This window comes from Berghia stephanieae, chromosome 7, assembly GCF_034508935.2.
Source record: "Berghia stephanieae isolate SIO BIC M18660-M18661 chromosome 7, UCSD_Bste_1.3, whole genome shotgun sequence".
NCBI lineage: Eukaryota > Metazoa > Mollusca > Gastropoda > Nudibranchia > Aeolidiidae > Berghia > Berghia stephanieae.
The window spans coordinates 23,244,885-23,263,480 of NC_088366.1; the positions used below are offsets into that span (position 1 = coordinate 23,244,885).

The 18,596-nt window shown below is 33.7% G+C and overlaps 1 protein-coding gene across 2 annotated transcripts in view; it reads left to right on the top strand.

Annotated features, from left to right (window-relative positions):
* LOC144976906 (uncharacterized) overlaps positions 1 to 16,316 on the top strand; it is a 28,128-nt gene extending 11,812 nt beyond the window's left edge. Inside the window, exons 11-19 of one of the 2 annotated variants that reach the window (XM_078921505.1) lie at positions 1,756 to 1,840; positions 3,174 to 3,321; positions 5,123 to 5,260; positions 5,465 to 5,618; positions 6,129 to 6,243; positions 7,529 to 7,767; positions 8,372 to 9,572; positions 10,418 to 10,458; positions 12,407 to 12,938. In XM_078921505.1, the coding sequence (XP_078777631.1) occupies positions 1,756 to 1,840; positions 3,174 to 3,321; positions 5,123 to 5,260; positions 5,465 to 5,618; positions 6,129 to 6,243; positions 7,529 to 7,767; positions 8,372 to 8,575 (1,083 nt within the window). In that variant the 3' untranslated portion in view covers positions 8,576 to 9,572; positions 10,418 to 10,458; positions 12,407 to 12,938. Of the gene's footprint in view, positions 1 to 1,755; positions 1,841 to 3,173; positions 3,322 to 5,122; positions 5,261 to 5,464; positions 5,619 to 6,128; positions 6,244 to 7,528; positions 7,768 to 8,371; positions 10,459 to 12,406 lie in introns of both variants that reach the window. The other variant, XM_078921504.1, reaches the window with a different exon arrangement.
* Positions 16,317 to 18,596: the final 2,280 nt, after the last annotated feature.

An 18,596-nucleotide genomic window follows, 5' to 3' on the forward strand; every position in this document is an offset into this window, starting at 1 on the left:
TTTCACTCCTCGAAAAAATCAGATTTGATTCCGTTTCAAATGCCGACGTAAAAAAAAAAAAAAAAAAAAAATTATTTGTCGCATCAAAGACAAAACAAAACGTCTTTCAGCTATAATATTATCATGCCACCTACACACTCCGCTAGACGTGGATGTATTCACTGCCTGGCTACTGTGCCACAGCCAGTGAGAGAGGGTCGGTCGCGAAGTTCGTGCGAGTCGTCGAACACACACCTAGTCAGTAAATAACGCACTCACAGAAGTGAGTCGAAACCTAGCGGAAGATATCTCTCTATTTTACTACCGACACACATGCATTTCTCCGGTTCTCATATCGTTTTCTCTATAATTTATTGTTTCCGTCCGGATGTGAAACGGAAAGAAAATAATGCGAAATAATTATTTTTCTTCGAAAGCTCTCACACGACTGCACCACCACCTCCTCCTCTTCTTCTTCTTCTTCTTCTTCTTCTTCTTCTTCTTCTTCTTCTTCTTCTTCTTCTTCTTCTTCTTCTTCTTCTTCTTCTTCTTCTTCTTCTTCTTCTTCTTCTTCTTCTTCTTCCTCTATAAGAATTAATCCAAATAAACGAAAGAATCAACGTAAACATTTAACACAAACAAACAGGAGCGAAGATACGCAGCTTCCCGTGTCAAGCACGAGATACACACATCCTTCAAAAGGGTAGGAATTGTTCTCTTCCTTTCATTTTACAACTAACTCAGACCAGGGCCCTCAAATAATTGGGATTTTTTTGTTGGTACCATAAAATAAGGACCTCATTATAAATAATTTGGGGAAAGTGACATGATTTGACTAGTCAATTGACGTGTCATATCTGTGTTGTGTAATTAATCCATATTTTTGTCCTGTTGTGTCTATTTTCGCATATTCAAAAAGTTCCCGACAATTTTTTCACCAACCATTTACAGGTCTGCCTTACGTAAAAATGCATATTCTTACCCATTTTAGTTCATTGTACGTATTTTGCTGAGGATTGTAAGCAATATTATATTTCTATTATTTAAGCATTTTAACAAGCATGCACTCTTTTAGTGTACTTAAACAATTTAATCTATTTGTTGACCCAGAAGTTCATACGGGGAGTTAGATATAATTTTATCTGGCTGAGTCATATGAGATTTATACCTGGATTCTGTTAGTCGATTCTATTTTATATAGTCCATAAAGAAAGTTTATTTATTAGATCATGATATTGCCGGTACTGTCCAATTACCCATTATCAGATTTAGGGCTAATTATAGTTTTTAAGGGCTACACACATTTTTTCTAAATATTACTCATCTTGGCTCTCCATTGTACACATTTACATGTTGGGTTGGCAGCACTGGTCTCTATAGCTCAGTTAATAGAGCTCTTGCCTCATAAGAAAACAGGCTGGTATTATTTCTGGGCACAGTCACAGTTTTTTAAAAAATCCTCTTTTACATCCAGTAGTGATATTGGTCTGTCAGACTCAGTGGATAATAATCTGTGAAAGAATAGAAATATACCCAGAAGATAGCAAGCAATTGCTAGATTTTGATTAAGTATACAGAAACTGAGATAAACAGCTCTCTGTGGACTTTATGGGTCTTATAGACTAACAATATTTATACTCATTTCTTGTTCTATTTTAAAAGAATTTGTTTATTTTCACACTTCTGCTCGAGATTTTTTGTATTTTCCCAGATCGGTATGTATTTTATTATTACAGTTAATTCATCTTTTATTTCCTGCCATTTCTGTCTCTCCAGAGTCCTGGATTACAGAAAGGCCTGATGGGTGTAGCAGAAAACCCTAACCTAACAGATAATTGGGACGATGCAGAAGGATATTATCGTAAGTTTGGTGCTCTGGCTGTCTCTCTTTTTTTATTTATTGGCCTTTTCTAAATAGGAGAGCCTATTGAATCAGAAGTTTCACGTTTAATAGAATTTCTGACATGGACTCTTATGAATTTAAAAAGTTGTAATGTGTTGATTACATATTTTTTTGACAATCGTCCCAAGATTGTAACTGACACTGAACTTGAAATCTGTCAAATTGTCCTTATGAGATGTGTACCATCTTCCTTTTGTTAGTTACTTATGTAATCTAAGAGTGATGCAAGCGGGTGGTTGGATGGGAGCATCACCCTTGAATCATATACCTATGATGTTCGCATGGGTGTACGATCCGATGGTGATGTCGTTTCTTCTTCTCTTTACTAGCCTATCCTGCTTCTTTGGTTTGTGATTGTATTTTTGACAGGGGATATATTTTTTTCTGTAAATCTTCTGCCTGTTTGTTCTTGGTTATTTATAATTTAGCTTATGATATCTTTAGGTTATGATTTTGATTTACATTTGTACTATTTTTGTTAGATTGCTTGTTTTTTTGTTTCAGCGGTCTCTCATATAACCTCAATTGTGTTGGAAGAGACCTAAAGCAACAAACAAACAAAAATAAGAGTGATGCAAGGGTGGTTTATTTAACTTTGGAACTAAAAACTAAATTGTGTAGCTTTGTTGTCTTGTGGTATGACACTTAGCTTGTGATGATCTGTAGGTCCCACAATCGAGTCCCAGTGTGAGCAGTGTGTATAGTTGAGTCCTCGGAAAGTACCCATAATGTACAATCTCTTGCTGTACTCTGGTGTAAAATAGTATATCTGGGTGGGGTTTTTTGAACATCCATGGGCAGGGAAGTCATTCTTGTGGTATCTTCTTGGAATGAGATTACTTGATTTTATTTTTGTACTGGTCCAACTGCTAGGCAGGGAGGGATATAGTCATAAAGGTATATTATTAGTTTTGAGAGATGACATTTTTTACTTTGTAAATCATCTTTGTTTTGTACTGATAATGTTTTTAATATAATATTGGAATGTATTGTTCTTAATGGGATCCTGTGCTCGTGCCTGGGTGGGTCTTTGAGGTGATCTCAAACTAATTAATTAATAGTTTGCTCTTGGAATCTACTTCTATTCCCAATTTGAACTTGTCCCCTTTATCTTACCTTTAAGCGTGTTGATTTGACCTAAAAGTCAGTGTTGCCAGCATTGTGAAACATTTAAAAACAAAGGAGTCTTTATAAATGTTCCTGTAAGTTTGGGACTCCTTGTAAATTTCTCTGAGCGCATTAATACACATGAATTAAACTTACTTGTTCTTTTTTTTTCTTCTCTATGCAGGTGTCCGCATTGGAGAGGCTTTAGACAAGAGATACTCTGTCTATGCCTACATGGGTCAGGGTATGTTCAGTAATGTGGTCAGAGCTAGAGATGCTGCCAGGGGGAACACGGATGTGGCCATCAAAGTCATTAGGAACAATGAAATGATGTGAGTATTCAGTTGCTTTCAAGAGTAATGTACAAAAATGAATATAACAGCTTCAAAAAGAACAAAATACTAGACAAAAAATGTTTTGGGGTCAGTCGGTATGAAAAACAGACCGTTAATGCATTACATTAAATCCAGATAGAGGGGAGAGATGTTTCCAGCATGTCTGGTCTGGAATTATGATGGCGAAAAAGGAGAAATAAAAAAGATACTTCAAGAGGAAGTGGAGCTTGAAGCCATGTCTTAGAGCTGTAATGAGACACTGGAACAGTTTGATATTTGAGACACATAATTTTAATATCAATACATCAATTATTGAATTGAACTGATACTTACTCAATAGTAAACAATTAAATTAAGTCTAGAAAATTGTTAACATTTAAATTGTTTGGTTTGCCTAAAATTAATTGTAGTACCCCCACAATTAAACCTAAAAATGGGTAATGCTGAACGGAAAAATGGTTTATGACACTGTTCTGGATGCTGTGTACCACTTTGCATCATTCATCCACTTATTATCTCATTTCTAATTTTACTATATTTAATAGCACTCATATGCTACTTGAGGTCTTCTTCGTTTGAAAAGAACAGTAGAATTTAATTAGGTGACTTGATGATAGAGACACATGAATATGGGAATGTGTGCGGGGGAAATTAAAGATAATATGAAGACAATTGTGATTTTGTTGTCTCTGAGGTTGCAATATGGTGTGTATCTTGTACATCTATTGTAACCAGCGAGACTGATTTTTTTTCCTCAGATAATAGTTTCCCTTTACTTCTATGGTTTTTAAATGCAGAGTACACTGTTTCCACCAAGAGAGCAGTAATAGTAATGCAACTTGGGACTTCAGTTAAGATATAATCGCATTGCTTTTACTTGTCTTTAGATGAAAAAAGTAAGATCTGATGTTAGGTTAACATAAGATCTAATCTCACTTACTTTACTCTCCATATTGCTATTTTCTTTCCTTCTTTTTTCTTTTCTTTTCTTTGTGATTGGCAAGTGGTCTTTGAATTGGTTTACTGTACTAACTCACATGCACACACAAACGCCTATTAAATTATGAGACACATGGTCTATTTTGTATCAAGGCTGAACCAAACTGTTTGGGATTTGAAGTCCTCAATAAGAAATATTCCTTTTTTCACAATATCTTTATAAACCAATTCCCATCACAGCTCCATACCTGCATATCATTACGGAACGTCCGTAATTGTTATGGAAGTGTAAGGACAATTACGAACTTACGGAAATAGAAGAAATATTACTGATACAAATGGTCGCAACGTTAAATTAAAAAATAATAATTTATTTATTAATATAGTGTCTATAAATATTTTGTTTGAAGACCTGTAAATGGTGTTAATATATATAATGTGTAGAATTTGTAGCAGATGTAGTTTTTACTTATTCACTGGACTTGATTTCTTATGAATATTTTGCCATGCTGTGGAAAATGGACTTTGAAGCTTGACCCGCATAAGTAGTAGGCCTATATAACATGGTAAGTTTATTTTACATATATAAAAGGGTGTATCTATCATTATTTTTGTTTGCTTTAGTATTACTGAAATTTGACCATTAATTACTGATGTTTTTGATGTTTTGATGAATTTTGTATTTCTTACTGAATTTGAAATTTTCAAGTAGGCAGGTATGCAGCTCTACTTTATAGTACAAATTTCTTCACCTAGTCGGTCACTGTCCCCTAAAAGGTAAGGCCTCCCAAATAATGACAGCAATAATTTTTAATGTTTTAACATTAAATCTTACTTGATTTGGTGATTAAATCTACAGGTTAAAGACTGGAATGAAAGAATTGGAGTTTCTACGAAAATTAAATGATGCTGATCCTGATGACAAGTTTCACTGCCTACGTCTATATAGGTCCTTCTACCACAAACAGCATCTTTGTCTCGTCTTTGAGTCTCTTAGGTATGTTTCTTTATAGTCCTTATCTCCATCATCATCATCATCATCATCATCATCATTGTCTTTTGAACCAAAAGCAAAATAAAGATGAGAAAATATTTGACACATTGATGTCTTACATCTTTCAGAATATTTCTCATATTTTCCCAGGCTCATTAATTTTCGTTTCATGATTTAGTACTTGTAATCAATATTTTCTTTTCACAGTATGAACTTGCGTGAAGTCCTGAAGAAGTACGGAAAAGACATTGGTCTCCACATTAAGGCTGTAAGGTCTTACTGTCAACAACTACTATTGGCTCTCAAATTGCTCAGGAAATGTAGTATTTTACATGCTGATATCAAGCCTGATAATATCTTGGTAAGGTTTTTTAAAAATGATTTTGTTGAGTTTGTGACCAAATGGCTCATTAAAAAAAATATATATATATATTTTTTGGTGACATTGGACATACAAGAAAAAGACATTAAGTAATTTTGAAGAATTCAGAAAATGATTGAATGTTAGTCAATTTCTCAGCAGGTGATTGTTTAAAACAGTCACAGATTTTAGTGGTTGTGGTGGTAGTGTTGGACAGGTGTTCGCTATGTAGAGGTAAAATAAAGAGAGAAAAAACTCACAGGTGTCAACAGAGGCAGTCATTATAGAAGTGGCTGCTAAGGCAGGTTTGATTTTACTTCATCCTATCCCTTTTGGTGCTGAAAGGCATGAAAGAATTGCAATTGTTATAAAACTCTTAAAAAACATAACCTAACAATGTTTCTGGTCTGCCATTTATGTCAATGTAATCCAAGGCTACAGAATTTACGACAGCTTCTAGATTCAGATATTGGTAATTTATTGAGATTTCTACTCCTTCTCAATCTGCAGGTCAACGAGTCTAAGATGGTGCTAAAGCTTTGTGATTTTGGGTCAGCGTCCCATGTGTCTGAGAATGACATCACCCCCTATCTTGTGAGTCGATTTTATAGGGCACCTGAAATCAGTAAGTATTGTTCTTGAGATCACTGCTTTTTTTTTGTTATGAAGGAAAGTTTTACACCAGATCTATCTATTGTACAATTAAAATCTATTCTTCCAAATTTCTTTATCTGCTAAATTTGGCAAACTTCATAATTTTACTTCAAATTCTGAGATACTTGTACTTGTAATGGAGGTTTGCCTAATACTATGAAAAAGTTCATAGAAATACAAATGTGTGGTTCCATCCCTCCTGTAACTAAATGTATATGATTCGTTGCTATTACACATAATTAGCCAGTAATTTCCTTTCATCATCATCATCATGATGCAGTGCTAGATTTGTTTCAAACATTCACAATCATAACTATCTGATTCTGTCTGTCGTTTGCTTTGCGAAGGAAGGGAACAGTTTTTGTTTGGCACTTGCTGTTTCAATTTTGCATTTAGACCATTTATCTCAATCCCTTTGATCCTTACTCCTCTATTTCGTCTCATGACTATCGAATCAATTCATATATTGAAAGCAATTGCAATTTGTGTAATAATGTAATGTAATAATAATAATGTAAAATTGTGTCTTGTAAAGCACCATTGAACACCGTGGGTAGAAAGTGGCGCTTTATAAATGTATTGTTTAATATATCAGGAATATTTCTAGATTATAATTATTTCTCTAGATTATTTTTAAAGTTATGATTTTTTAACAGGGTTTGAAGTCTTTCAGCTTAGATTTTTTTTTCCAAAGAAAATACAGATTTTTCAGTTTGTAGCCAGTTTGGATATTATATGTATAAATCATATGAAGTTTAGAATAATGGGAGATGTTTTTTCAAAATTTAATATTTTATAGATTATTTTTAAAGTTATGATTTTTTAACAGGGTTTGAAGTCTTTCAGCTTAGATTTTTTTTTCCAAAGAAAATACAGATTTTTCAGTTTGTAGCCAGTTTGGATATTATATGTATAAATCATATGAAGTTTAGAATAATGGGAGATGTTTTTTCAAAATTTAATATTTTATCTTGTTATGACAGTTATGCTCCAATCATCATAAATACTATCAATTATTCATTTCTTTTTTTTTTTTTTATCTCCCCCATCCTCTACTTGTTCTACCATCCACTTTCCTAATTTATCTATATCCCCATTCATATTTGGCGCTGTGACAAAATCTTTCTATCTCATTAAAAATTCTCTATTACTTACCCCATCCACCATCTTATTCTTACAACTCCCCCACCTCATTCTTTTCCACATTCCCCCCCCCCCCCCCCCTTCTTTTTTGTCCTTTGTATTCTCCTCACCAGTTCTGGGTCTGGGTTATGACCACAACATCGACACCTGGTCAGTGGGCTGTACATTGTATGAGTTGTACACTGGCAAGATACTGTTCCCTGGCACATCTAACAATGACATGCTGAAGACCATCATGGATTTCAAAGGCCGCATCCCCAATAAGATGATACGTAAGGGCATGTTCAGAGATCAGCATTTTGACGGATCCTTTAATTTCTTGCACCACGAAACAGATAAAATCACCCAAAGGGTAAGAACTTCATCAGTCCTTTTTCCTCTCTTAAGATAAAGTGGCGTCATAAAATACACAGAATCTTCTTCAAAATGTACAATAATTTTTACTATATTTATCATGATTAAAATTCATGTTATGTATGTATAAAATTTGCATACAAATGGATTAGAACAAAAGCAGTTCTGAGAGGCAATATATGACTAAACATTGATTATGAAACTGTAGCTTGCTGATGATCAAAAACAAATCTCATCAATAAAAGTCAAAAACTTATAAAAAGAAATTGAGCAGCATGTAACCATAAAGGTATTATTGAAGTCACTCTGAATTAAAAATTATACGTGACTATTTGTAATAACTATTTGTAACATAATAATGTCAATGTGTCTTAAAACCTTACATTTATCTTGAATACCAGAATTGTAAAGGTGGCAGCTTCATTGGCAAAATCTCATTTCTTTTACTGCTGTTTTCTGGTTAAAATAATATGATCTGCAGTTATAACCTAATTGATAAATTCGGAAATGTTATAGTTTGAAATAAAGTAAGATTTGTTGTTTTAAAAAAAATCAGAAATCCTGTCCAAAACAGATAATTTTATTTATTTCCTTTCACACAGGAAAAGATCACATGTCTAACGTCCATCAATGCAACCAAAGACATGCTAGCTGAGATGGTTCCCTACCAACGTCTGCCAGAAGACCAAATGAGGAAGGTGACCCAGTTGAAGGACATGCTGGATAAGCTATTGGCCCTGGACCCGTCCAAGAGGATTCCCATCAACCAGGCTCTCACTCATCCATTCATTACTGAGAAGATTTAAAGTTACACTTGGTTCTGAGATGGTTTTTGTCATCTCCTCCAATTTATGAATGTCATGACTCATTAACGAATGTAGTGTGAGATATGTTTGAACCTGATGCAGTGATAGAAATAAGTTTTCGAAGAGGATGGAATGTTTGAAAGCAAAGAAAGAAAAGAAAAAATTAGTTGTCTGAAAATAATCAAATTTACCTATTATGATTTTAAAGAAATAGTATATTTTCTCAAATCATTGTTGCATCATGAAAAAAATTGCATTTTGATTTTCAATTTAACCAGCTAACTGCCATACTCAGCAAAAAAAAACGTGTAGTTAAAAATTTGACTAGAAAACTGGTCATTCAAATATCGATTGATGTAAATGACCCTCATCTTAGCAAAAACTCTCAAACCCGTGACCTAGCGATATCATGAACAGTAATAGTCAATTAAGTTGTTTTGAATGAAGAGAGGATTTGATACTTCATGTCTGACTGCCATAGCCAGGATTTCACCTGCAGAATTTTCCAATTATTTCCTCGCATTATTAATTAATATTGATAAAAAAAAGTGAAAAAAAAAGCTTACTTTTGAATTATTTAATGTACATTGTAGTCTCTTAATTAACACGAATATTAATAACAGAATTTGTGAGAGTACTTTTTAAAAAAGAATTATTGGAAAGTGTGCTTATGAGCTATACTATTTATTTTTTTATATATATTATTTTATGATTTTCATGTGTATCAGAAGTGACATTTCATAGTTTAAATTTTCTGCTTTTTGATTATTCTCTGAAAATATGTTGTTTTAAAAAATAAATCATGTTCTGGATGAATTTTGTTTGTTTCTATTCCTCAATCAGTGAAGTGCCTCATCCAACATGGACATCAAGATGTAGTTGCTTAACCTGAGTGTTGTTGATGGTGATGATGATGATGATACATGCTGATGGGTAGCATGAAAACTTGAACCACATAACCTGTAATAATCAAATCAAATGACACCGACATGACCAGGTTCACATTTTAAAATTGATGCATTTCATTTTTATTTTTATTGTCGAGGAATGATTTCTTTAATCAAAACTTTAATCTCTTATGATTATACATTGTAAAATGGACCAAATGTAGTAATTGTTGTGTGAAATATTTTTTTGATAAATGTCTCCTTTTCTACACATTTGTGACTTGCCATCTCAAAACAGTATTATGGCAGAATGGACTATATGCTTGGAAATGAATAAAACGTCAAAATTAGAATCACATGATTTTAGCCTTTTGTAATTCACAAAATGACATTCATTTAAAAATAAAATCAGTCAGTTGAATATCACACAAAGTTCATAATTGAAACTTAAAATTCATTTTTCTTCATCTTGTTCATGCCGACATGATACGTTTGGAGACAGTAGGTCACATTAAAGACATTGGATTAAGATTTGTCTTCAACATAATGATTTTGATTGGTTAAAAGACAGCAATGTTCTTGGGGTTTTTTTTATTGAGACTTTGTTAACTGAGCATAGTTTTCAGTTTGACACACTTTGTTCTGTGGCTATAAGATTCTGAAAGTTTTGGTACGTGACATAAAGCAGATTTTAATTTTAAGAGAATTAAATGGAGGTATGATGTGATGAATGAATGAATGAATGAATCGTTGGCATGCCTGACCAAGTTAACCAGAAAAGAGTCATATGTGTTTCCATAGCTTACACGGGCACGAAATTATTATTTTGTGTTGGGTGGGGTTTGTATTTTGAAATTTATCCATTATGTATTGTGTTTTGTTGCCTGTAATGTGTAATGTTATATCTCATCTCGTTGAAAAATGTTGGTCTAATCATCATTGTATTTTTTTTTAGGTGGACGAGACCGAGCCACAAGGTTGGAAACTCAACATAAGGTTATAACCCCTTACCCCAAATGTTGAAATTTAGCTGATGTTTTTAAATGTGTGCTATCTTAAAAATATATCTTTTCATCTTGTATTGACAAATTTGAGAAATTTTTAATCATACTGTTGCATTTTTTTTCTTTTCTCCACTTCTCAGTAGATTTTTGGTTAACATGAAAACTCCAGCTGTAAGAAAAAGTAATCTCTTTAACTTTATGTAAAGACTCGGAATGTAATAATACACTCTTTGTCATTTAATTGTATTTTACAATTTTCATAATGTTCTTCATAAATAAATTGAATAAAATTTTTAATTGGATTTATACATTAAGTATTAGTATTAGTATTGTAAAAATTTAACATAAAAGCCATATTCTCTCACTTAATTTATCTGTTTATTTCCAGTTTATCAATCTAGATCTAGGAATATATGGGAAATGTCCAAAAATAAACAATTTTAAGAATGTAGGGAAATGATATCAATCAATGGACAGACTGAAAAAAAAAATGGTGTGGCAGTGCTGAAGTGATTTGCTGTTGTTGGTATGAATGATTATATAGACATTAGTGTATGCTTAAATCTAAAACAAATAATATTTCACGCACACATGATGGTGGATCAAATAGGTGATCAAGAAGCACAGGTTTCAGACAGTTCTCATGCGTTCTCGCTATTTCTGATGTGTTTTAAAGTAGATATAAATGAAGTTTTAAATTGTTTAGAAAACAAAAACAAACTATTATTATAAAAGGATCAAAATGTCCCGAATTAAATTATCATGAAGAAAATTATTTGGAAAGATAAAGTGAGTAAATGTCACTGCTATATAAGGAAACAACACAAAACAAACAACGTTTTGGCCTTTGGCCTTCTTGGAGAGACTGATAAAATTCTTACCCTTTGGGTGATTTTGTCTCTTTTGTGGTGCAAAAAATGAAAGGGAGCAATATTTTAGTTCTATGCATTTTCATAAGCGTACTCTCACGTTTGCTCATTGCTTAAAGTTCCTAACCTTCCTTCCTAAAAATTTTCAGTATTGTCAAGCATACCCTGTTTTTGTGAATTTCCATATCAATACTAGTGCCATGGAGACATTATCATAACATTGGACTTTTTAAAAAAAGGCAATATTTTAGATTTATTTTGAAATTATATGTAAAGATTTTAAAATTAAATAATGAAAAAAAGTCGAGGAATTGTCATCAATATTAAAGCAGAATTAGTTTTATAAATTGTCAAATCCTAATTTTTTTTTTGAACCTTTGGGAGCTATTACTTCTATTATTTTGTAGCTAGACTCAGTTTTTGGATTATTTGTCATTCTTTAACCTAGAGAAACAGATATAAAGAAAGCTTTTCCAAATGTTTTCAAGATGAATAAATTTTGATGTCTATATGCGGTGAATGTTTGGAAAATGACTGTGTGGCACAGCCTCATATGAGAAGTTTGAAGTTTTGACAAAAAGTGGTACTGGTTGACTAAGCCATATATGTAGATGAATAAATGATTTAAGAATCTGTAGACTTAACCATTTAATTTCAAGACTTTTGAATTAATTCTTAAATTCGCCTTTTTTTGTTCTCTTAATTGTAAATAAAATTTTGTTAAAAGTATTTTACAGAAAGAAAAAAAATGTCAATTCGTTTGACCTCCGTTTGTGATTTGGCATATAGGATGAAACTTTCACATACACGCTTACAAACACTCCCTCTCTCTTCCTCCTTTCTCTCTCTCTCTCTCTCTCTCTCTCTCTCTCTCTCTCTCTCTCTCTCTCTCTCTCTCTCTCTCTCTCTCTCTCTCTCTCTCTCTCCCCGCCTACTCTCTGCGCAATCTGTCTTTCATATTCTTATAAGGAATGAATTTCTTTTACTTATATATTTTTTTTCATCATCATAAGAACCATTTGGTACCGATATTAGGAATTTTTTCTCTTTTTTCCCCCCCTATCTTTTCAGGTCAGTATCGATGAATGTGTCTGAGCTACACGGTATTTTGTTTTAAACCATCTTCATTCATCCACTGTTTCCACAAACAGGACTTGAAGATAAAGGTTTATATGTTTTGTCTACAAACCAAAAGTTCAATGTGCAATCAATCCATTGTGCAAGCTATTGCTGTATGCCGAAACAGAGTTCAGCAAAGTTCTAACCGAAGGTTCTATTTTGTGCTAATCATGATTACACTTGTATTCTAATTATCTGTTTTTCAGGTGACAATAATTTACTAGTACTAGTACACAGTTGCTTATTTAGATAAGCATATTGCTTTGCAGCATTTATCTAACTAATTGTATCATGCACGTAATTAGAGATTAAAGGATAACATGGCAGCGAGGTCATAAGTCATTCTCTTTTGTTAGAACCATGTTGATCTCCTGTGTGAACTGATTTGATTAATGTTTGATGTGAAGATAGTAAAGTAAAGAAAGAAAATTCCATAAAGCTGAAAACGAGAAAACTGAAACAAGAACATGTTTTTTTCGAATTTTACTGTATTAAAAAAAATAAAAAATTGTGGATCAACTCCTATTGCAGAGTGGCATATATATAGTTATTAATTCAGAAAAGTGAGTGGAGCAGGCACTTATGTTGGCAACAACAAGATATGAAGTGAGTAGAAAAGTGCCAGAAGACAATAGAGAATAAAAATTTTTTTTCCGCGGCGGTGGTGGGGTTTGAACCTGCGACCTTATTGGTACGACAACTCCGCCTGGCAGGTGAGAGCGTGGCTCTACCGTGTGAGCTATCCACGAACACAAAAATATTCGTTTCAAACCCAAAGTCATTTCTAGATCCCTCTCTCACCCACTTCTTGAGATCGCCGATTCGTTCACCACCATCGCGAAGCAATTTTGACCAGCAGTTAAGCTTAATAGCCAATATTCCCATCACAAACATATAACATAGAAACGATTGAGACATTGAGTATGCTCCGGTGTATGGGGTGAATTTTTAATTCAGAAAAGTGAGTGGAGCAGGCACTTATGTTGGCAACAACAAGATATGAAGTGAGTAGAAAAGTGCCAGAAGACAGTAGAGAATAAAAATTTTTTTTCGCGGCGATGGTGGGGTTTGAACCTGCGACCTTATTGGTACGACACTCCGCCTGGCAGGTGAGAGCGTGGCTCTACCGTGTGAGCTATCCACGAACACAAAAATATTCGTTTCAAACCCAAAGTCATTTCTAGATCCCTCTCTCACCCACTTCTTGAGATCGCCGATTCGTTCACCACCATCGCGAAGCAATTTTGACCAGCAGTTAAGCTTAATAGCCAATATTCCCATCACAAACATATAACATAGAAACGATTGAAACATTGAGTATGCTCCGGTGTATGGGGTGAATTTTTAATTCAGAAAAGTGAGTGGAGCAGGCACTTATGTTGGAATAGTGGAATAGGCTATAAAGTCGAAGCTGGACTCCAGAAAAGTTGTTGATAGGAGAGTGAAGTATGCTTATAAGTTTATTATGGAAAGTAAAATCAAGTTTAAAAAACGTAAATGTACTAAAAATGAGGAAGAAAACAATCATGTTCTATTGATCTTTGTGAAGAAATGGGTTACTTTTAATAATGGCAGTCTTGAGAATGGGCAGTTGTTAATTTAACAGCACTATGGCTGGAATTTTAACATGATTGAAATCGAATGGACCATGCAGGTCCTATTTGAAATCTTATGGTATTACAAAAAATTCAGTCTGAGTAAATTTGCACGCTTGAGTCAAAATTATAATGAAGTCTTGACTTGCTCGAGTCCAGTGTCGATTGACAACAGCCTGCAAGAATGAGATGCTTACAATTGCTGTGACTCTCATGTTAAACTAGCTATTAAAATCATTGAGGAAAAATAAAAATCCACGATATCATTTTTACTCATCACTATTATTATAGAATTAAAATGACTCTTTGCATAAAAAAAAAAAAAATCCTTGACTGTAAGAAAATAATTCTCAGTTAAGTTCTTCCAACCTCGTAGTTGTAGTTTCGGTATCCAAGATTCCCTTACATTGAGTCATGCATTATACATACCTGCCAACCCTTCCACTTTTGGCGGAATCATTCCTATTTTCACTCTTCCTTTCCGCTATTCTGCCATTGTCTCTAACATTACGATTTTAAAAAATGATGATAATGGTAAGAAGAAGAAGAAAAAAAAAAGGGGGGGGGGGATATGTTAAAAAGGTGATATTTTAAAAAATGATTGCCAAAGGACAGCTGAGTAGGAAAATTAATTGCACCTCTTTACCCCTTCCCCTTTCCATAACCTAACATATCTGAATTGAGAGAATACTGTTATGTGTTTGGTGGCAAAGTTGGTGGTCACTTTGATACATAATTATCCATTAATAAGATTCCTTTTATTTTGGTCTTAAATTCCTATTTTCTGATGTTATGATTCCACTTTTAGAATGTGAAGAGTTGGCAGGTCTGATTATAATCCATGCCATTATGAATTAGATGTTTTGATTTATACATTTTAAAGGTTTGATCATAAAAATAGGTCAAAAGCAAAGCAATGTCTACTGGCTTAAAGTTCCTTGGTCTTGAAATATTGTTGACTTTAATTATTTTGGAAAAAAAAACAAAACAAAGTAAAGCTAATCAATTTATAATCTTTCGATACAAGTAGTGGTGGCTGCAAATACATTTTCCATTAGTTGACACAGTGAGTTGTGTTTATCCCAGTTTCTGTTTCACTTAGAGTAACCATTTCTTGCTTCCCACTGGTTAGGAAGATGATCTGTGCAAAATTAGACCAAATTACCTAATTATTCTTATATGGTTATAGTGAGGTTTTATTATCCTTTATATGTGACTGAATTTGATCTTCGATGCCTTGAATGGTTCACATCAAACATTTGGGTATAGTGTATCTTCTTTTCTGCCGTTTTATTAAAGAACACAGTATGTGCTATTTGGTTAACATTGTATCTCCTGTGTTTTTAAAAATAACGGCAGTATGGATAGCATTGGGTCAAAAGTTGATGAAGGAAAAAATTGCAGAGCACGTCATGAACTAATCATGAAATCAAATTTTGAAGAACTGGAAAACATATAGTCAAAAGAAACCCTTTGAATTTTTTGTTTGTTTGTTTGTTTGTTTTATTTTTACTAAGTTAAATTTTTCGAAACAGTTCTCTTTGGATTAAAGCCAAAAGCACACTCTTGTGAAAAGCCAAAAAGTACGTTAGAATCTGAACGGGCAGAAAGCCATTGCTCATGGGAGGTAACAACGTTCACCCAGCTTCAGCATGCTGTATTGCAGAGTGTGCTGGAATTCAGCGTGCTAGAATCCATTGAGTACTGTACTCAAGGTTGCCAATTTTCCGTATGTTTACGGAATTCAGTATTTTACAAACCCTCAACAATCACCTGCTAGACGGAAAAAAGTAAGAACATATTGTCTTTTAACTGGATTTCAATACCCTGAAAAGGGTCGGTTTATGTGTTTGCGTAAAAGTTCAGTAAATTTTTGCCCCCTGAATATTGGCAACCCTGTGTACTGTTTTGTCGTGGAATTCCAATATTCATTTAATCACTTTGTCTCCGTTGCTATGATTATTCTGCCAGTCATACTCGATATTGTTATTATTAAAGTTACGGGACTTGTACTGACCATGGTATTTCATTGTAGGTTCTTTTTAAAATTTCTTTTCTTTCCTTTTATTATTATATTTTTCGATTGGGGACTAGCTAAGTATGGTATATTATAATGTGTGATAAATTGCGATGAATTGAGAGATCATTCCATCCATATGTATGATGCTGTCGTCATGTTTTATGTTGTCGTCATGTTTTTGGTCTTTTGAAGACCAGTTTGTATTCAATGATTGATTTTTTTGTAAATAAACAAGATGTTAATGTTATGGTATGTTTTCCACCAGTTTTCTTTATTTTTTTCTTTTTATTCCTTGATTGGGTCTTTTGACTTAGACCTCCCTTGGTGTGCAGATGGGTCACGCTCGTTCAGTGTTGCCAGGTTGGCGGATTTTCCGCCAAATTTGCGGAATTTTAACATCACACGGATTTTTAATGATTTATATACCTGTTAAAAAAAAGTTAAAGTGTAGCAATCAAGTCTAATTATTCCTTCTCTTCCCCCGCCCCCTGAAGTGAAATTTATGAGGACCTATTGTGAGTGTACGGTAGCCTAGATCTATATTACACAACCTAGTTCAGATTAAACAAAGGTGAAAACAATATCCAACAGTCTAATTCAAACAAAATCGAAACTCTGAATCTTTTTGCCTTTAAAAAGGAAACAGTTGTAAATAGACGAGTAGCGTTTAGTAACGTTATTTTTTATCGAGCCATTTTTTATTCTGAGACAATACACTAATATTGACCATAAGAAAGTATTTTAAATCAAATGGCGGTTTTTTGGCAAATATCGCAGGTGAAGTAGGGTATATTTTTGCAAAGGCACCTGGCAACACTGCTCTCGTTGTGCTATCTCCCTATATATATTTATATATTTTTCCCTTGTTGCTTTCTGTCTTTGGCTGGGAATGGGCTTACTTGGATTGTCCTGGGATTTGAATGGGAAACAGTCAAATGTTTTGTATTAGTTTTCGGAGGATAGTTTTTTTTTTTTTTTTTTTCAATGTGAACTCTCTCTTTAATATAATATAATATAATATAATGAACTTATATAGCGCCTAGTTCCAATTTGGAATTGCTCACTGGCGCTTTACATCAACACATCATGTATGATATACAAATATAGAACTGGCATGTTAAAACCACACAAATTCGATGATAACATAATATATTATAATAAAATACATACTAAGAGTCCAAATTATATGCCCTACAGAAAAGCTCAGTTTTTAACCGTTTTCTAAAGATAAGTGGATTTTCACTATTTTTAGTTTCAATATTGATGGAGTTCCACAGTCGGGGGGCATGGTGGTCAAAGGATTTCTCATGAAAAACTAACGATTTTGGGGGTTCCCTTAGGATATTTAAATTGGCAGATCTTAAATTTCGACTGGGTTCATAAAGGTGGATAAGTTCCTGAAGGTAAACAGGAGCGGAATTGTTTAAGCAATTGAAAACATGGGTGAGTATTTTAAATTCAATCCTAAACTTTACAGGTAGCCAGTGTAGGTCCTCCAAAATCGGTGTTATATGCTCGCGCTTTTTAGATAACGTTACCAATCGAGCTGCTTTGTTCTGTATCTTTTGGAGTCGATTAATGACATTATTATCACAACCATAGAGCAAGCTATTGCAATAATCAAGGCGGGTAAGAATCAAAGAGACCACAAGAAGTTTAGTAGTATCAATATCAAGAAGCCTTCTAATAGCACCAATAGATCTAAGGTAAAGATTGCAGGATCTAGTTACATTAGTGACATGGGCAGACATGTTTAATTTGGTATCTAATAAAACTCCTAAGTTTCTCACAGGTTCTTTAGTGATGGGAATTACACAATCAGAAAGATTCAGGTTAAGCGTGGAAAGGTCCACGAGGCCCCGTCTTGTAATTTGCAACACCTCTGTTTTATTTTCATTTAACCTGAGTTTGTTGCAACACATCCAGTCACTAATCTCAGAGATACAATTTTCTATGTCCGTTATAACATTGAGATGATTGTCGATATTAATGGGAAACAGTAATTGGGTGTCGTCTGCGTAAAAATGGTACTTAATAAAATATTTTGAGATGATGTCACCTAATGGTCTGATATAGAGGGTGAATAAAGAGGGTCCCAGAACTGAACCCTGTGGTACACCAAAAGATAGGGGACAAGGAGAAGAGAAGTCATGTCGATTTACAGACACTGATTGAATTCTGTCAGAGAGGTAAGAAGAAAACCAGTCAAGGACAGTACCCCCAAATCCGTATAGTGTCTTAAGTCTGTCAATTAAAAGAGTATGGTCTATTGTGTCAAAAGCAGCACTAAGGTCGAGTAGTATGATAATAACATCATCATTTTTCCGACATAAATGATTTATGATATCATTATGGATTTTAATAAGAGCAGTTTCAGTGCTGTGAAAGGGGCGATAAGCAGACTGAAATTTAGAGAACAAATTGTGTTCATTCAAAAACGTGTTAAGCCTAAAAGCAACAATTTTCTCAATTAGTTTAGACATGAGGGTGAGATTCGAGACTGGTCGATAATTATTTGGGTCTTCTT